Below are 14,215 nucleotides of genomic sequence, written 5' to 3'. Positions count from 1 at the left end.
ATCAGTTGATATTGTGCTTTTGTGGTGGGTTAAATATTTTCAAATAATTAAACATTAGACATCTATAGTTTTAAAATATTAGCTCAAAACAGAAATACCGGGTAGCTTTTTTTTCCAAAAATGTTTGACTGTTCTGTGTTTCAGTATGAGTCATTCCTTACCTAACAGGTAAGCCAAATGGGAGTTTAGTCCCACTAGGGAGAAAACAGGACTGGGTGTACAGGGCCCTCAAAGATCCTAGAATGAATAGCAGTGGATGCGGGTCCCATAAGGGGTGCCACAATGTTATGTCATGCCCTGTGTAGACATACTGGAATATGATACACTTTGCTCAGTAGCTTCCTGCTCAATCCACTTAATCTTAATGGACAATATTTCAGCACCCGGCTCCTAATGACTTGATCTGCATGGTTCCCTATGATAAATCCAGTCACTAACACAGACGCCATGGAATTTTAAGTATAATGTTGTGTGTTTTTTCCCCTCCTGTTTCCAAGAACTGTACTATTCAAAAACCGTGTTGAAAAGAGTCAGACTGGACTCCTTCATGTCTGGCTGGTGGACAGCACAGGATCCCTGCCGGCTGTCCTGAGCAGAGCTGAAGCACACTGGGCAGCAGCAGCATTCCTGGCCAGGACAGCCGTGAATGTGATTGGGAGGGGCGGACAGAGCAGCAGCAGCAGTCTGGGGTCCAACATCCTCTCTGCTGAGGCTCACGTCCCCCCATTTGCCTACTTCAAAAACCTCCGGACCCCGAGGCTTTTCCATGTGCTTCTTAACGTCTTTTTCATAGGACAAGGAGCGGTAACAAGAAGTGAAGTGGAAAGGGACACCGAATAAGCAGCGTGGAGGCTGTTTTTGTTGATGTTTTTTTTCTTCTTTGGCCCGGTATTCTTAGTAAACCAGGAAAATTGCTTGGTGTAGCTGTATCGGAGAGAAGGCTCGGGAGGAGGTGAAACTGCGGGAAATGATGACTGAGAAAGAAACGGCGGCCGAGAAGATAATATCAGGTAAACACGTTCATTTCTTTAAGAGTTTTTCGTAGTTTTTAGTGCTGGTCATCTCTTACATCAATTAATGCACGCGCACGGACACGGTCTGTGTGTTGCGGTGTGGTCGTTTGTGGGACGCTTTCACGTGCTAGGTCTGAGGTGGAGGCTGTTATCGCAAGATATTGTTGCATTACGGTGTTTTTCAGTCTAATAAAGTATGTCTGACACCTTAGCTGCAGTGAAAGGAGGCTGCATGAGCCTGGAAGCACTGCCTTGGCTTCCCAAGGACAACCGCAGTGTGCAGGACCTCGCCTACTGGCCTGCACGGAGCGGCTCCCTCCAGACGAACATGGCGATTTTATAAAGTTTATCACTCAGGTTCGTCATTTTTTGACTGCGAGGCTGAGCTCAGCGCGTCAGGTTGTTCACAGTCGGCTTGGGAACACATAGTGCTCAGTTCGGTCCTCCATAACGGTGCAGAGTTTGGTCACATGGCCCGTCCCACCGGAGTTGTGACTCAATGCAGCAAAAAAGTCTGCTGCACCATGGCCTCAGGTAACGCAGTGTTCATCACCCGCCCAAACGGTGTTGCCGGTGTCAGGCCAGGGTATTGCACTTTTGAGCGCTACCTATCTCTGTTACAGCTGTCATCCGGTCGAATACGTTTTTGTCTGCTCGAGGGATGAGATAAATTGGGCAGGATAATCACTTTCTTCTGTCATAGGTACATTACGTACTGAAATGACATACCAGCGAACCTCATTGGAATTTCGCTTAATTTATTGTTAGTCGCTTGTCTGAAAGCACATATGCCAACTAACTCTTTATCATTATTCAATATCCTTTACATTTACTCTTACTGTACAATTCGGCATACATTAAACACACCAGGTAGCAGGTATTTTCATAGTGTTTTAGATTTTAGATTTCTTCATAATGACTTCACTATAAACCGCAGTGGAGGGCGATAGTGAGCACTGTGAAGCATGACATTTAATGCTCAGGTAATACCTATATGTTTGCAAAAAATGTCAGCTTTAGTTTCTACCACTTGTATGCTATCATACATCTTAGTGTTCAAACAAGCTTTATTAGAAAATCTGTTGAAGTTTGGTTTGTTTAAAGTTCTTTCTTTTCAAGTGACACTGTGGCCAAGCTCTCCCAGAGTGTTATGTAATGAAGCTGATTCAGGGCTATACAGACTACACCCTGATGATGTCCCACAGGGATGAGAGATAACACCGGACTTTGTGCAACTTGAACTCTAAAAGAAGAAGTGGTTGCTTGAGTTTTTTTAAAAGTAAACTTCTGCCTTATGGATCGTTTAATCTTACTAGGAAGATTGCAGCTTGTAACGTAATTATCAGTTAGATGTGAAGGCTGATCTTTATGATGTAAATTAAGAGATTATCACACTGCACAGGTGTCATCTGTGCATCTGTGTGTGTGTGTAATGAAAGAAGTTGCTTGTTTTGACGCCATCTATAGTCTGAAGATATTTGCATGTTGTGACTTTCGTGTGGTTGAAGCATTCCTGCAGTTTCTGTGGTTTAGTCCTGCCTCTGCAGTGGTGTCTGTTCTTTTTTTTAGCAAGCAAAACTGTAATTTGTATAAGCATCTTGATGCAGTTTGTTCAAGTGATTGTAATTATTCCTATGCAACATGAATGCAGCATCGCTCTGCCTATCCCCCACTGTTGCACTCCGTCTCCCCAGCAGTGAAGCCAAACTGCATGAAGTTGCAGCAGGATGTTGCACAATCATGATAACACTCACTGCCAGATGTCATATGTTATCGAATGTGACAGTAAGCTTGACTGACTTGCCTTTTGTGGGTCAATCTCTAAATCCATTATGCCCGAGTGTCTGTGTCTAATATTATTTACTTGAGCAATCAACCGCTTAATTTATCTTTGTGCAATATTTTCACAGCAGCACTTGGAGGATGAAACAGGGCCCTTTGTTCATGGATTCCACATGTGGATTTGCTGCTGATTTAACCCTCTGACCCCAAAAGGCCACATTATCTTCTTATCGCACTGTCTAATGAACTGAATTCAGTCTGTAGTCTGTAGGTGACAGTAAATTGAGGTTCCAGGTACCTTCAGGTGTCACCGGTGTTGCTGTTATTAGGTGTTGTTTCAGGATTTATTAGCAGTCTTACAGCAGGCTCATTGCACTCTTTGCTGTCGCCTGCACTGTTGTTCACGTGTTCACGACTACTCAGATCAATTTGACGTCATGTCAGGTTAAAGCTGGATGGTTATGCTTGAAATCATGGTACATGAGGTCACAGATATCTGTGTGCTAAGATGACCAATGGCGGATGTGAGGACATCAATTGGAGAGTGATAGAGATGTCATCATGGCCATTTTTGGGCTTCATGCAGTCCTGAGAAGAATCAGATCTAGTCAGGCAACGTTAGCGATAGATGTCAGTCTGCTGTATCATGTCTTCATCTTTCTAATTACTGCAGGAAAGTCCGAGTCAAATTACAGAATCTTCTTTTTGCACAGCTGAGCAGAATGCCAGGTGACTAAGCACTTATTTTGCTTCAGATAAGAGCTGTCCAAATCAGGGATACCTCCTTATTCCACTGAAGGAGTCCTCATGTCATCACTGGTCTCAGTACAGTGTAAGGTGTGGCTCTTACCAGAGAAAGCATTTTCCTTCAAGTGACCGGTCGTCCTCAGATTATTGATAGGCTCTCTGATCCCTACAGGCCTGGAGACTGCAGTATAGAGCAGTGCAGTGAGTTAACACTGCAAATTGACATCAGTGGGAACACCACTCAGCTGATTACCTCCACAATAAAGAGCATTTCTCTACATGAGAAGTCATTATTGGATAATCAATTGTTTAATCAAGTCTGTTGGCTAAACGTGTCAGGCGTATCAAACACTGATCTTCACACACCTCACCTCATGAATATCTAAGTTAAAGTAAAAGCAGGATGTAAGAGTATGGCCCTTTTTACACAGCAACAGCTTTTTTACTTATACACTTGACCAAACAGTGCCGTAATATTGCTGCAGTGTGTCACATGTTACGGCCTTCGTATCTTTTACACAAGCAGTGAGCTGTTGCAGAAGAGGCTGGTAAAAGGGGCTTACGTCTTCCTTACGCCATACAGAAACACCTCACTACAAATGGATCAAACGTGCGAGTCAGATTAAAACAAACAGTAGGATGTGGAGGAGTTGGTAACTCAAAGATTCCTATTTTCTAAAAGAAGACAGTTCTTGGCATCTCGAGTGGTTACTTAAGCAAAACCACAAGAGAGGGAGTGATGTCGTACTGAATATCATCACGGCTGTGATTCGGTCGTAGTGTGATATGGCTTTTATACAACAGTTATACAAGAGGCAAATAATAGTTAACAGTAACAAACAACTGATTATTTTCTGCTCCACCAACTCAACTACTCAACTTAACTGCAACTGGACTGTTGTTGCCAAGCAACCCAAACATTCTCCTGCACTCTGTGTCTACAGGTTACCACAGATAAGCTGTTTTTTATTATGTACATTTATCTGTATGTTTTAATTTATCATCAACCAGTGAAATAAGAGTCTGCTGTGTGGCTCAGAGGTACCAGCTTGATCAATGGTGACATACACGGTCTGCTGTAATGTTAATTAACAATATTCAGAACACATGGCTGAGGCGGAGTGATACACAGAGTGAAAAGTCCCCGAAAGTCACTCTTGTCCAATCAGATTACTTGGTCTGAACTAACTGTTGTATAATATGTAATAATAGAATCATATATTATATGAATATATTGTTTTAAACTTCAGTTTGTGTTCCAATGACAACAACTGTATGCAACGCTGAAACTAACCCAATATGAGAGCTATGGGTGTGTCGAACAATGGAAGACTTTAACACAGGAGACTAGTTTTCGATCACTTCTTCTCCCAAAAGTCAACAGAATCCATCCACGTTTTGTCAGGCACACAATGTCAAGTGACTTTCGTGTAACCAGCATAATGTAATGTAGATACTTAACTGATATAAGACCTTGTTTGAACTGAAAACATGTTTGACCCAGAGTATATCTTAGTGAAGTTATGTCGCCTACGATGATATGAATGATTTCAGGAAGCTAGTGAGCTAAAGTTAGTAAAAGCTCAGCTCTCAGTCCACCAAAGCACGTCGGAGACCTTTACATAGTATCTACTTTATTACCAGGTGAACAATGATCACCTCATGTTCATTTTAGGACTGGTTTGGAAAGATTGCCTTGCTGTTCTTCCTGCATTGCTATTTTACATCAAAGTTGCTTAAACAAAAATTCAGAGATCCGACGAAGGCATCTGACTCAGGGACTTCTCGACTGATGATTCCATTCATCAACTCTAAGGGGGCAGCTCTAGCTTTGGCAAATTGGACACATTTCTAAATGAGTTAAAGCTTCCCGCCTGAGTGAGAAAAACCAAAGATACTTCATTTACCTGACTGTGCTCAGTAAATGAAGTGGCCTCTGCACGTTGTTGACGCCTGTCTGTGAATCGTCTGAGGGAGGGGGAGGGTGTCAGACGGGGGTTTGGTTGTTGGCGGGTGTTGAGGGGGTTGGGTGATTTAACACCCAGGTCATTAACTTCTCCAGGATCAGCTCACACCACTTTCATTCACAACCTTGTGTGTGAGACAGGGAGCTATTCATTTTTTGTATCTGAAATGAAGCGATGGCTTAAGTATTTAGATGTTCACTTTATATCCACATCTGGTAAACTGCATGTAGAGGCATGTGTGTAAAACATACATATGGTGTTAAGGTAGGATTTAATGCACTTACCTACAATCTGTTAACAAGTTCAAGCTGCATTTTTTATGAGCTGTGGAAAAGAAATTGTAAGTGTGTAAAATTCCCATAGACACTAATTGAATCAGTAGGTTGGAATGTAAATGAAAAAGCTCCTTTAGTAAAAAAAAAACAATTCACAACAACTCAAACAGTGCAACTGATATTTGAACTCTATGAGCCCCCCCTTGAGCCCCTTTTATAACCCTTGCCAGTGGAGTATACTCCTTTCCGTCTCTTTTCTGCTGCATCACCATCTGACATCACAAACGTGCCGGAGACAGACTTAGTAAACAGTGAAGATGTTACGGTGGTTAGGTCTTTATTGTATCTATTACTCATTCAGTCTATTTATCCCACACGGCGACGACAAGTTCGGAACGATGTTCGAGCGCTGCTCGGACGGAGACGAGCAGAATTTGTAGCTGAGATGACAAGGAGTCACAGAAGTTACCAATGGAGCATAGCATAGCGCCAGAAAGGGGGCGGAGATTAGCATGTCAACACGGGTTTTGTGTTCCCATCAATGCCGATCGAAGCCACGGCGATAATTATCTGAATGCAGATTGCAACCTTTCCCATTAAGCAAAAAAGCCAGGTGTTAGCGGGTTTTTTGACCAGTGGGAAAAGGGCTTTTCACTGCTAGTTCAAGGCAGGTGCTTAGTCTTTTATGTAAAACACACGGTGGCCAACTGGTGGAGCAAAGTTGTCCTATCGCTGAGCCGGCATCGGAGGTAGTAACACAGGCAGTACAGCGCTGTGTGTGCAAATGTAGAACATGCACATTTTGGTTCTGCAATGCCAGAAGATGTTAACACACACTGGGCGGCTTTATATCGACGTTGCTTCATTCAATGTAAAATGGACAATTCAGAGTCACCAATTAACCTCACACACAGGTCTGTGGACTGTGGGAGGAAGTCAATTTTACATGCCAAGTTATTGCGTTATAGTATATAGGTAATATCTGGCAGGTTAATATTTAATCATGCTGTGTTATCACAACAGTTTTGATGCCATTAGTTGGCACTGACAGGCCCATCCTCTTTGAACGTAAAGGCTGACCCATACCTACATTGTTGTCATACGCAATCGTGTAGCTGTCCAGCTCTGTGAGGTAGTTGCCTGTCATATGACGATTGTTAGCTTTAATGTGTTCCTCTGGACACTCCATGCAAGTTATTCATATTTAGTCAAATACAGGTGAAATTAAAAGGCAGACAAAGAGTGTCTGATCTCCTTGTTTCACTAAGATGTGTTCATGAACCTATGGATCAGAAGACACATTTCAACATTTGTCAACAACAAAAGTAAAAGTTGGTTTTGCCAAACTGGGCTCCCTCTAAATCACCGGCCTAATCACAGCAGACCAAAACAAACCGCAACAGCATGAAATAATTGCCCCACTCCCTAAATGATAGGTTATGACTCAGAGAACTCTTGGCCAAATGGGAGGCTTATTTCAGCATGGTGTCATGTCTCAGACACGAGCCATGTGGAGGAGGAGGTGGTGATCTGTGGAGGAGTGGGAGTTACAGGATGGGGGAGGTGTTACACACAGGCCATCAGATGGGAGCGGGTAAAGAGAGAGGGAGAGAGAGAGAGCGGAAACTGCGCTCATTTGGAAATGAAAACATTGTTAGGAAGTCTGTATGGTGACACATTCCTTTAAATACTATCTGCGGATACTGTGGATGAGGTTTTCCTTTTCACCACTTTGTTACTATAAAACTTAAATTCAAACCTTACTCGTCAAGACTTCAAAACAGCATGCTGAGTCTTCAGTCAGATGCTAATTGGTTTCGTATGTTGCTGTGGCATGTCAAGTATGTACATCAACGTAGTGTTTTGCTTTTCAGTCCAAAAAACAAAGTGGTACATTCCCTCTGCTTTTATGGTGGAGCTCATCCTCACGCTGCTGCTATCTGTGTAAACACTTTGAACTTGATGAACACATTAGTCGAGCACACTGTGGGCTGTGATCTGGTGTAATCTCAGTTAGACTAAGATGTGTTTTTGTTTCTCTTAAGGATGTTGATGCTGATTGGGGTCTTGAGTTCCCCAAACTCGGATCCCATCGGCTATAGTCTGACGACGATATAGTCTCTGGACACAACAGTGAACATGCCGGGGCATGTAGCCGGCGGTTTGCGATAAAATACTTCCTTTTCCGCGTGCTGCATCGTTTACAGAAAAATAATCTGTTTTTCTTGTGATTGACTTTAATTTACGGGTCTTACCTGTGCCAAAAACCTCAACCGCAGATTTGAAAAAAGTAAAACTGAAGCTTTGTCAGGTCTGTCCTCAAGAGGAGAAGAAAGCAACTTTTAAAATGCTCGTTTGCTGAACAGAGGTCAGATCGATCTTTTCTGATGCATTCGAGGAAGTCGGGAAATCTGAACGCTGAACTGCTTCGTGACACAGCATCAAGGAAATTTATCTCAAGTTGAAGTTTAGATCTAGAGCAGATTGTTAGCATGCAGGTGTCTATTTATAGCAATCAATAAGAAGCTTAATCATCGTCAGATAGCTGCTGATGGGAGCCGGGATGTCATTACAGCGCATTACGTTCTGCCTGCTTTTGCTCTCCACACGGACTGTTCTTCCTGCATACGTGATCGGTCAATATTACTGGGACTACAAGCGTACTACAAGCGGAAACCAGAACACGTGCCGTCCCGGAAATCCACGTCGCTGCATAGAGATTATGAGTACCCATATCCCCATTTAAATAAAAAGAAATGTCATCAGACAAATGTCCAGCATTCCAAGGAGGTAGTCTGTGATTCAGTCAGACAGTGTTCACCAATCAATACGCTGAATGGTAAATGGACTGCATTTCTACAGCGCAGCTCTTCCCACTCAAAACGCTTTGCACTGCATGGCAACCTTCGCCCCACTCACGCACACATACACTTTTGATGATGCAATGCATTACTCATCATCTCACACATTTACATGCCGACACACTGTTTTCGGTTTAGAGTATCAGCGAGTTGCACCTTTATAAAGATATTTGATTAATCACACAGATGTCTACTTTCAGACCAGGATGTAATCATTTGCTAGTTGCAAAATTGCTGTAGCTAGTCTGTAGAGAAGAAGAGCAGAGTACAGAAGCACAGTCTGAGGAAAAGTTGCATTTACAACATGTTGTCATTAAGGGGAGAAAGCAGATGTTTGTAAATCATAAAAATAGCTGAATAACAGGTTAAACTAAATGCTGATTTTGCGAGTTTTGATGGTTTGAGTAGGGCAAGATATGTGTCCAAATCACAGTATAACCTTCAAAGAGCTGAGGTCACAAATGGGGCTCGAGTTCCCAAAGATCGATCAGTTGTCTCCAGATGGATGTGGCGAGGTCTGCACTGTAGATTTTAGGTCGTAGCTTGGTCCAGACTCTTTGCACCTGTGATGCAGTTGATTTGGATATGAACATGAAGTGGGTCAGACTAAACACTGGCGTTTCAAAGAAATAAAGTTACATTCTGATAAACATTACATGAGAGGTACAGAATATTGGACAAAATACCACATCTACACGATTCCCAGTTTATGTCAGGGCCACAGGCTGACTCATGAATTGATATTATCGGCCATGATCACCTTATCCCAGATGTACGTGTTGACTAATAAATTGTATTTTTCTCGCCTTGGCGCCATCAACATTTGCATGCACAGTGGGTTTGTGAACATCTCACCTATCAGATGGAGCCCTGGATATATGGCCATGCATTCACACCATTTCACCAAACAGATGAAGCCAGTCAGCTAGCCTTAGATTAGCTGGTGGCATTCTGTGGTGACAGAAAGGTTAGCTATCACGATGACTGATGACTCTTCCCAACATATTGCAAGCAACAAGCTGTAGCAGATGGAGCGCTAAAACTCCAATTATACAACAAGCAATGACATGAGATTGTTATTTGGTTTGCTTGTGATTTCTCCCTCTGCAAATAAAATGCAAAGGCTGGACATTGTGCAAAAACAAAAACAAGGCAGGTGCTACTTCAAACAATCAACACTTTGATCAGCCAGTTAGCTGACGCAGGGAGTAAGCTGGGAGTCTTACACCTTTAGTTAGGACTGTGTAGAGTGGAAATAATAGTGAAGTTAATGTGGCTGGAGAAGAACTGATGGTGAAAAATAAGACTTACTGCATTTTTCTTGGCCTACAGCTCTCTGCTAGTTATTGGAAAAAAACAAACTTGGGATGCAACTAACAACTATTTTGATAATCGATTTCTATGTCGATAATTTCTACGATTAATCAATTATTAATCGGATAAAAAGAAAAAAAGCTCAATTTTAGTATTAGCATTAAATTCCAAACAAAAAATATTACATCTTATTTTCTTGAACAATGCCACATTACTATATCAAGTATGTAACTCAATTAATATCTTGTTGATTTAACTGAGTACAGACAAGGCCACTACAATAAGGGCAATGAGGACATCGGGGATGCAGCCATGAACTGAGTATAACAGGGAAATGTAACTAACCAAAACATATGTAATCAGACCCTGCTCAAGCCAGGCATTAACTTTATCAAGAGTTAATGTTAAATTAGCTTTATCAGTGGCGTTAGCTTATTAACAGCTTTACTACCACAGTATACTGTCCTCTGCTGCTTTATCAGCTATGGGCTCATCACAAAGCAGAAAGTAAAAGTGAAGGCAAAAACATTTCGAGCGCCCCCTGTTGACGGGCTGCAGTATAGGTCATAAAGCCCGCCTCCTCCATGTTAACAGATGGGACATGAGTCAAACTATAAAATCGAAACACAAAAAACAAATACATGGTTTCTGTTATTATAGTTAGTTCTTATCATGCTGATTTATGTCCAAGTGTTCATTTTTATTTAAAAAAAAATCTTTTTAATTAGTTATTTGATGCTGTCATAAGGATGATTGACAGCTCTGTTGACGGATACGGCTCCTGCAGCCGAACTGTTCCGGATTAGCAGAGTGGAGGACGATCGTCGAGAGGAGACGTAACTTAAACAATCACTACAGTCATTGAAGTTTTCATACCTGTGAACGTTAACCTCAGACCAACACAGAGAAGCTGTTCTGCTGTTAAACACGCCAGCGTGCGGGATCCCTGCTGTTTTTTTTTCGGTAGGTTAAGTGTGTGTTTGGGTTAGCAGAAGTGGCTACGGCCGCTCCAATCGCAGATCTCTACTGTGCAACTCTGGCTCCAAATGACTATCACGGGGGCTATTTTGGCATCAATTTCGTACAGTGAGAGGAGACGGAGACGCATTGTCCATCTATATATACAGTCATTGGCACAATACCACTGTAACAGAATCTTATGGATGGTCTGTTTATTAACTGCTCACAGCACAGGAAGGAGCAGCAACTTCCTGATCAGTTATAAGTGAATATAAAGGAGACTGAAATGCAGTTTAAAATAAGTGCAAATCAGCCTCCACTGATGTCTTTCTAATGTGAAGCCGCACTGCTCCTCTTCACTGTTAAATAATTCACAGGCTTTTTAGATATGTACACTACCCCCAAAAAGCATGGCTGAAGAGTCCGATCTGAAACGTGAACGTGTTTGATAGTCTGAAAGAAAACTGGTCACATCAAACACAATGTTAATCTGCTGGTGCTGGTGGTTGTAAAGATTACTACAAATAATATTGTGTTGACATGAATGTCAACACAATAGTCATCTATTTTTGACTGAAGTGCCTTCACTTATCAGGGACTGTTTGAGCTGAGCTTTTGGCTATTATCAGTGTTTCCATTACAGACAGGCAGGAAGGAAAGCCATTGTTCAGCCCAGAGTTTTAAAGCATTTCCTCTGTGAGCCAATCGCTCTGCCCTCTCCAGGAACCTGCTCTGTCTCTCTGTCCGACATCTCGCTCATTGTCGATTAAAAAAAAAGTCTTTGTTACTTTGTTGTAAGGAACAATGCACCACTTGGGTCTTTTAAACATCTGTTTCACTAAAAGTCACGCTCTGTCTGGCTGCTTTGATGTGGAAAGTGGAGCAAATTTGAAGGAAATTTATGATGTAAAGCCAAACAGGAAGTAAGGTTTGAAAGTATGGGTTGGTCCAAATGTCTGGGACAAAACATATGGAATATCACATAGATGGGAACTCTTTTCTCTTCATGTTGCAAAGCTTTGAACTTGAAGTAGAAAGCACTTGTCTGCACTGCATCATCGGTTCTTTCCTTATCATTGTATGCACAGTTACCAACCCTGCTCCAGACCTTGCCTGCTTCTATGCCTCTGCTTTGGATTCTACTGTTCTCTGCCCTCAGGGCAACAAATGCCTGGTTCAGGCAGTGATACTGCACTTTTTGCACATGGTAATGCTCAGTTCTCGGAACTGAGATCACTTTCTTTAAAACTGTTACACTCACTGGAGTATCAGCGTTTTGAAAGGGCGGTTGGAGTTGTATTTAAAAGGAGGGAAAATGGGGTCCATGTTAATTTACTTTCCAGCCATGTATTAAAGAAACTTATTCACCATGAAGACGCCACTCGACTGTGCGCTACTGTCTGCTCAGCTGTGATGCCTCTTCTGCAACTTGTGCTGCAGACAGCGCTTAGAATCTTAGTGAATCTTAGTGACCGCCACATTTCCCATCATGCCTTGTGCTGGACTGAGCAGTTTGAGTTGAATGTTTTATGTTAACAGCCCTTCCCAGGATGGTGTCACTTTTCCACATCCTCAGACTGCAGCGAATGATTTAAATCCTGCTTCGGACACTGATCTCCTGCAGCTCTGATTTACTACACAATTGAGACCAGTCCAGAGAGGCCTGCTCACTCTGCAGTTAAGAAGACACAGTTCACCGGGCCGCCTGAGCGAATGGGCTGGACAATTTAAAATGTGCTTAGTCATTATTCTAAACTACTTTGATAGTCAGTTTACAATCATAATCTGTCACTCGGAACACGTTCACTAATGATGACGGTGTTCTTCCTCGGAAGTCAGTAACTGAACTTTTTGCTTAAGTCATTATGAAGCTTTTCATGCAGGAGCACATTTTACAGAGAGGATATACTGTACATGTTTACGACAAAACAACCATCTATGATGGGACACATGACACTGCAGAACAGGGATGGTAGATGAGGACAAAAAGATATCAACTTGATGCCCATGTTCTCATATAGGCTCGTAATGATGTTTAAAAAGTAATCGAACATCAGTGATTAAAAAAAGTTAAACTCAAGTTCATCCATTTCAAAACTTTCTTATTTAAAGAATTCAAATATGAATGACTAAATGAAAACTTAAAGTGAATATCTGTAAACCTTGATCTGATTATGTCATTATAAGGTAATATACACAGCCAAGATATTTAGTAGGGATGGGTCATGACTTTAAATAACAAAAGAAGAAGAGAGCATTAGTGCCAGGTGCCGGTAAAGCGGGTGTGACTCTGTGAGATTGAGAACTGGAGAAAAATGCAGAGGCTGCAGCCATCAAAACATTCTGGGGGAACTCCTTTAAAAATGAAAAATGCAAACTTTGAAAGGTCAAACTCGCATTTCATGAGTCTACAACAACTGTGCACAGTATGATTGTCATTGTATGGCTGATTCTCAGCGTAACAGAAATGACCCATGTGTGTGTATTAGGCACAGTTTACCTGTGTTTTGTTGGAGTTTTTTTCGATACACACTTTGACATTAAATAGGTTGAATTGTTGAATAGTTCCCAGTGAATATCGAACAGTGTTTCTGCTTGAAATGCCCATCCCTAATATTAAGACCAACATACACCTGACATTCAGCGTCCCAGGCAGTTCTCATTCACTGTTTCTCCTTATTCCTACAAAAAGTAATGGCTATAATTTTGAAGATAACTCCCGTAGTGGTAAGGTCATACCTGAGGCAAAGAGACATAAAGAAAAACGGATTCAGTCGGCTTAGGCTGTCAGTCAAACAGGGCAGGACTTCACTCAGGAGAGGAGGTTGAGTCCAGTGCTAAACAAAGGTGATGTTGGAGTGATTGTAACCCACACCGTGATGTGTTACCGTTAGCAAGGAAGAAGACAGACCTTGAAACAGATGCTTCCTTGTGTGTCTGTATGACTTTCAAACCATAACCAAGGGGACTGTGGCATTTAATTTAGACAAAGTCTTAATCATAATTCATTATCAGGGTGTAGCTGTACTATCTTCACCTGTCAGCATTGTACTGCATGTCTGACAGGATCATCGTGTTTTAAACCTTATTTCATACCTCATTTACATATACTTGTTTCTGCAGGTCTGCTTTAAAGCATGCAGCGGCACTGCAGGTGTCTGACCAGAGAAGTCATTCCAGCATAGTCATTACAAAACCTGCCAGTCCTGAGAATGTGGTTACCTACCTGAAACAGCTTTATTTGTATAGCACAGAGGCTTAATCCACCATGACAACTATAAAGGCTGTTTGCTGTT

The 14,215-nt window shown here is 41.9% G+C and overlaps 1 protein-coding gene across 1 annotated transcript in view; it reads left to right on the top strand.

The window, feature by feature from the left end:
• The first annotated feature begins 795 nt into the window (after nucleotides 1-795).
• Nucleotides 796-14,215, top strand: part of hspa12a (heat shock protein 12A) — a 49,669-nt gene continuing 36,249 nt past the window's right edge. Inside the window, exon 1 of the mRNA XM_069658680.1 lies at nucleotides 796-1,010. Coding sequence (XP_069514781.1) covers nucleotides 968-1,010 — 43 coding nt within the window. The 5' untranslated portion in view covers nucleotides 796-967. The remainder of the gene's footprint in view (nucleotides 1,011-14,215) is intronic.

This window comes from Semicossyphus pulcher, unplaced genomic scaffold, assembly GCF_022749685.1.
Source record: "Semicossyphus pulcher isolate SPU_LCO1_2020_fin unplaced genomic scaffold, fSemPul1.0.p SCAF_12, whole genome shotgun sequence".
Lineage (NCBI taxonomy): Eukaryota > Metazoa > Chordata > Actinopteri > Labriformes > Labridae > Semicossyphus > Semicossyphus pulcher.
This window is presented reverse-complemented; position numbering and strand designations above follow the sequence as displayed.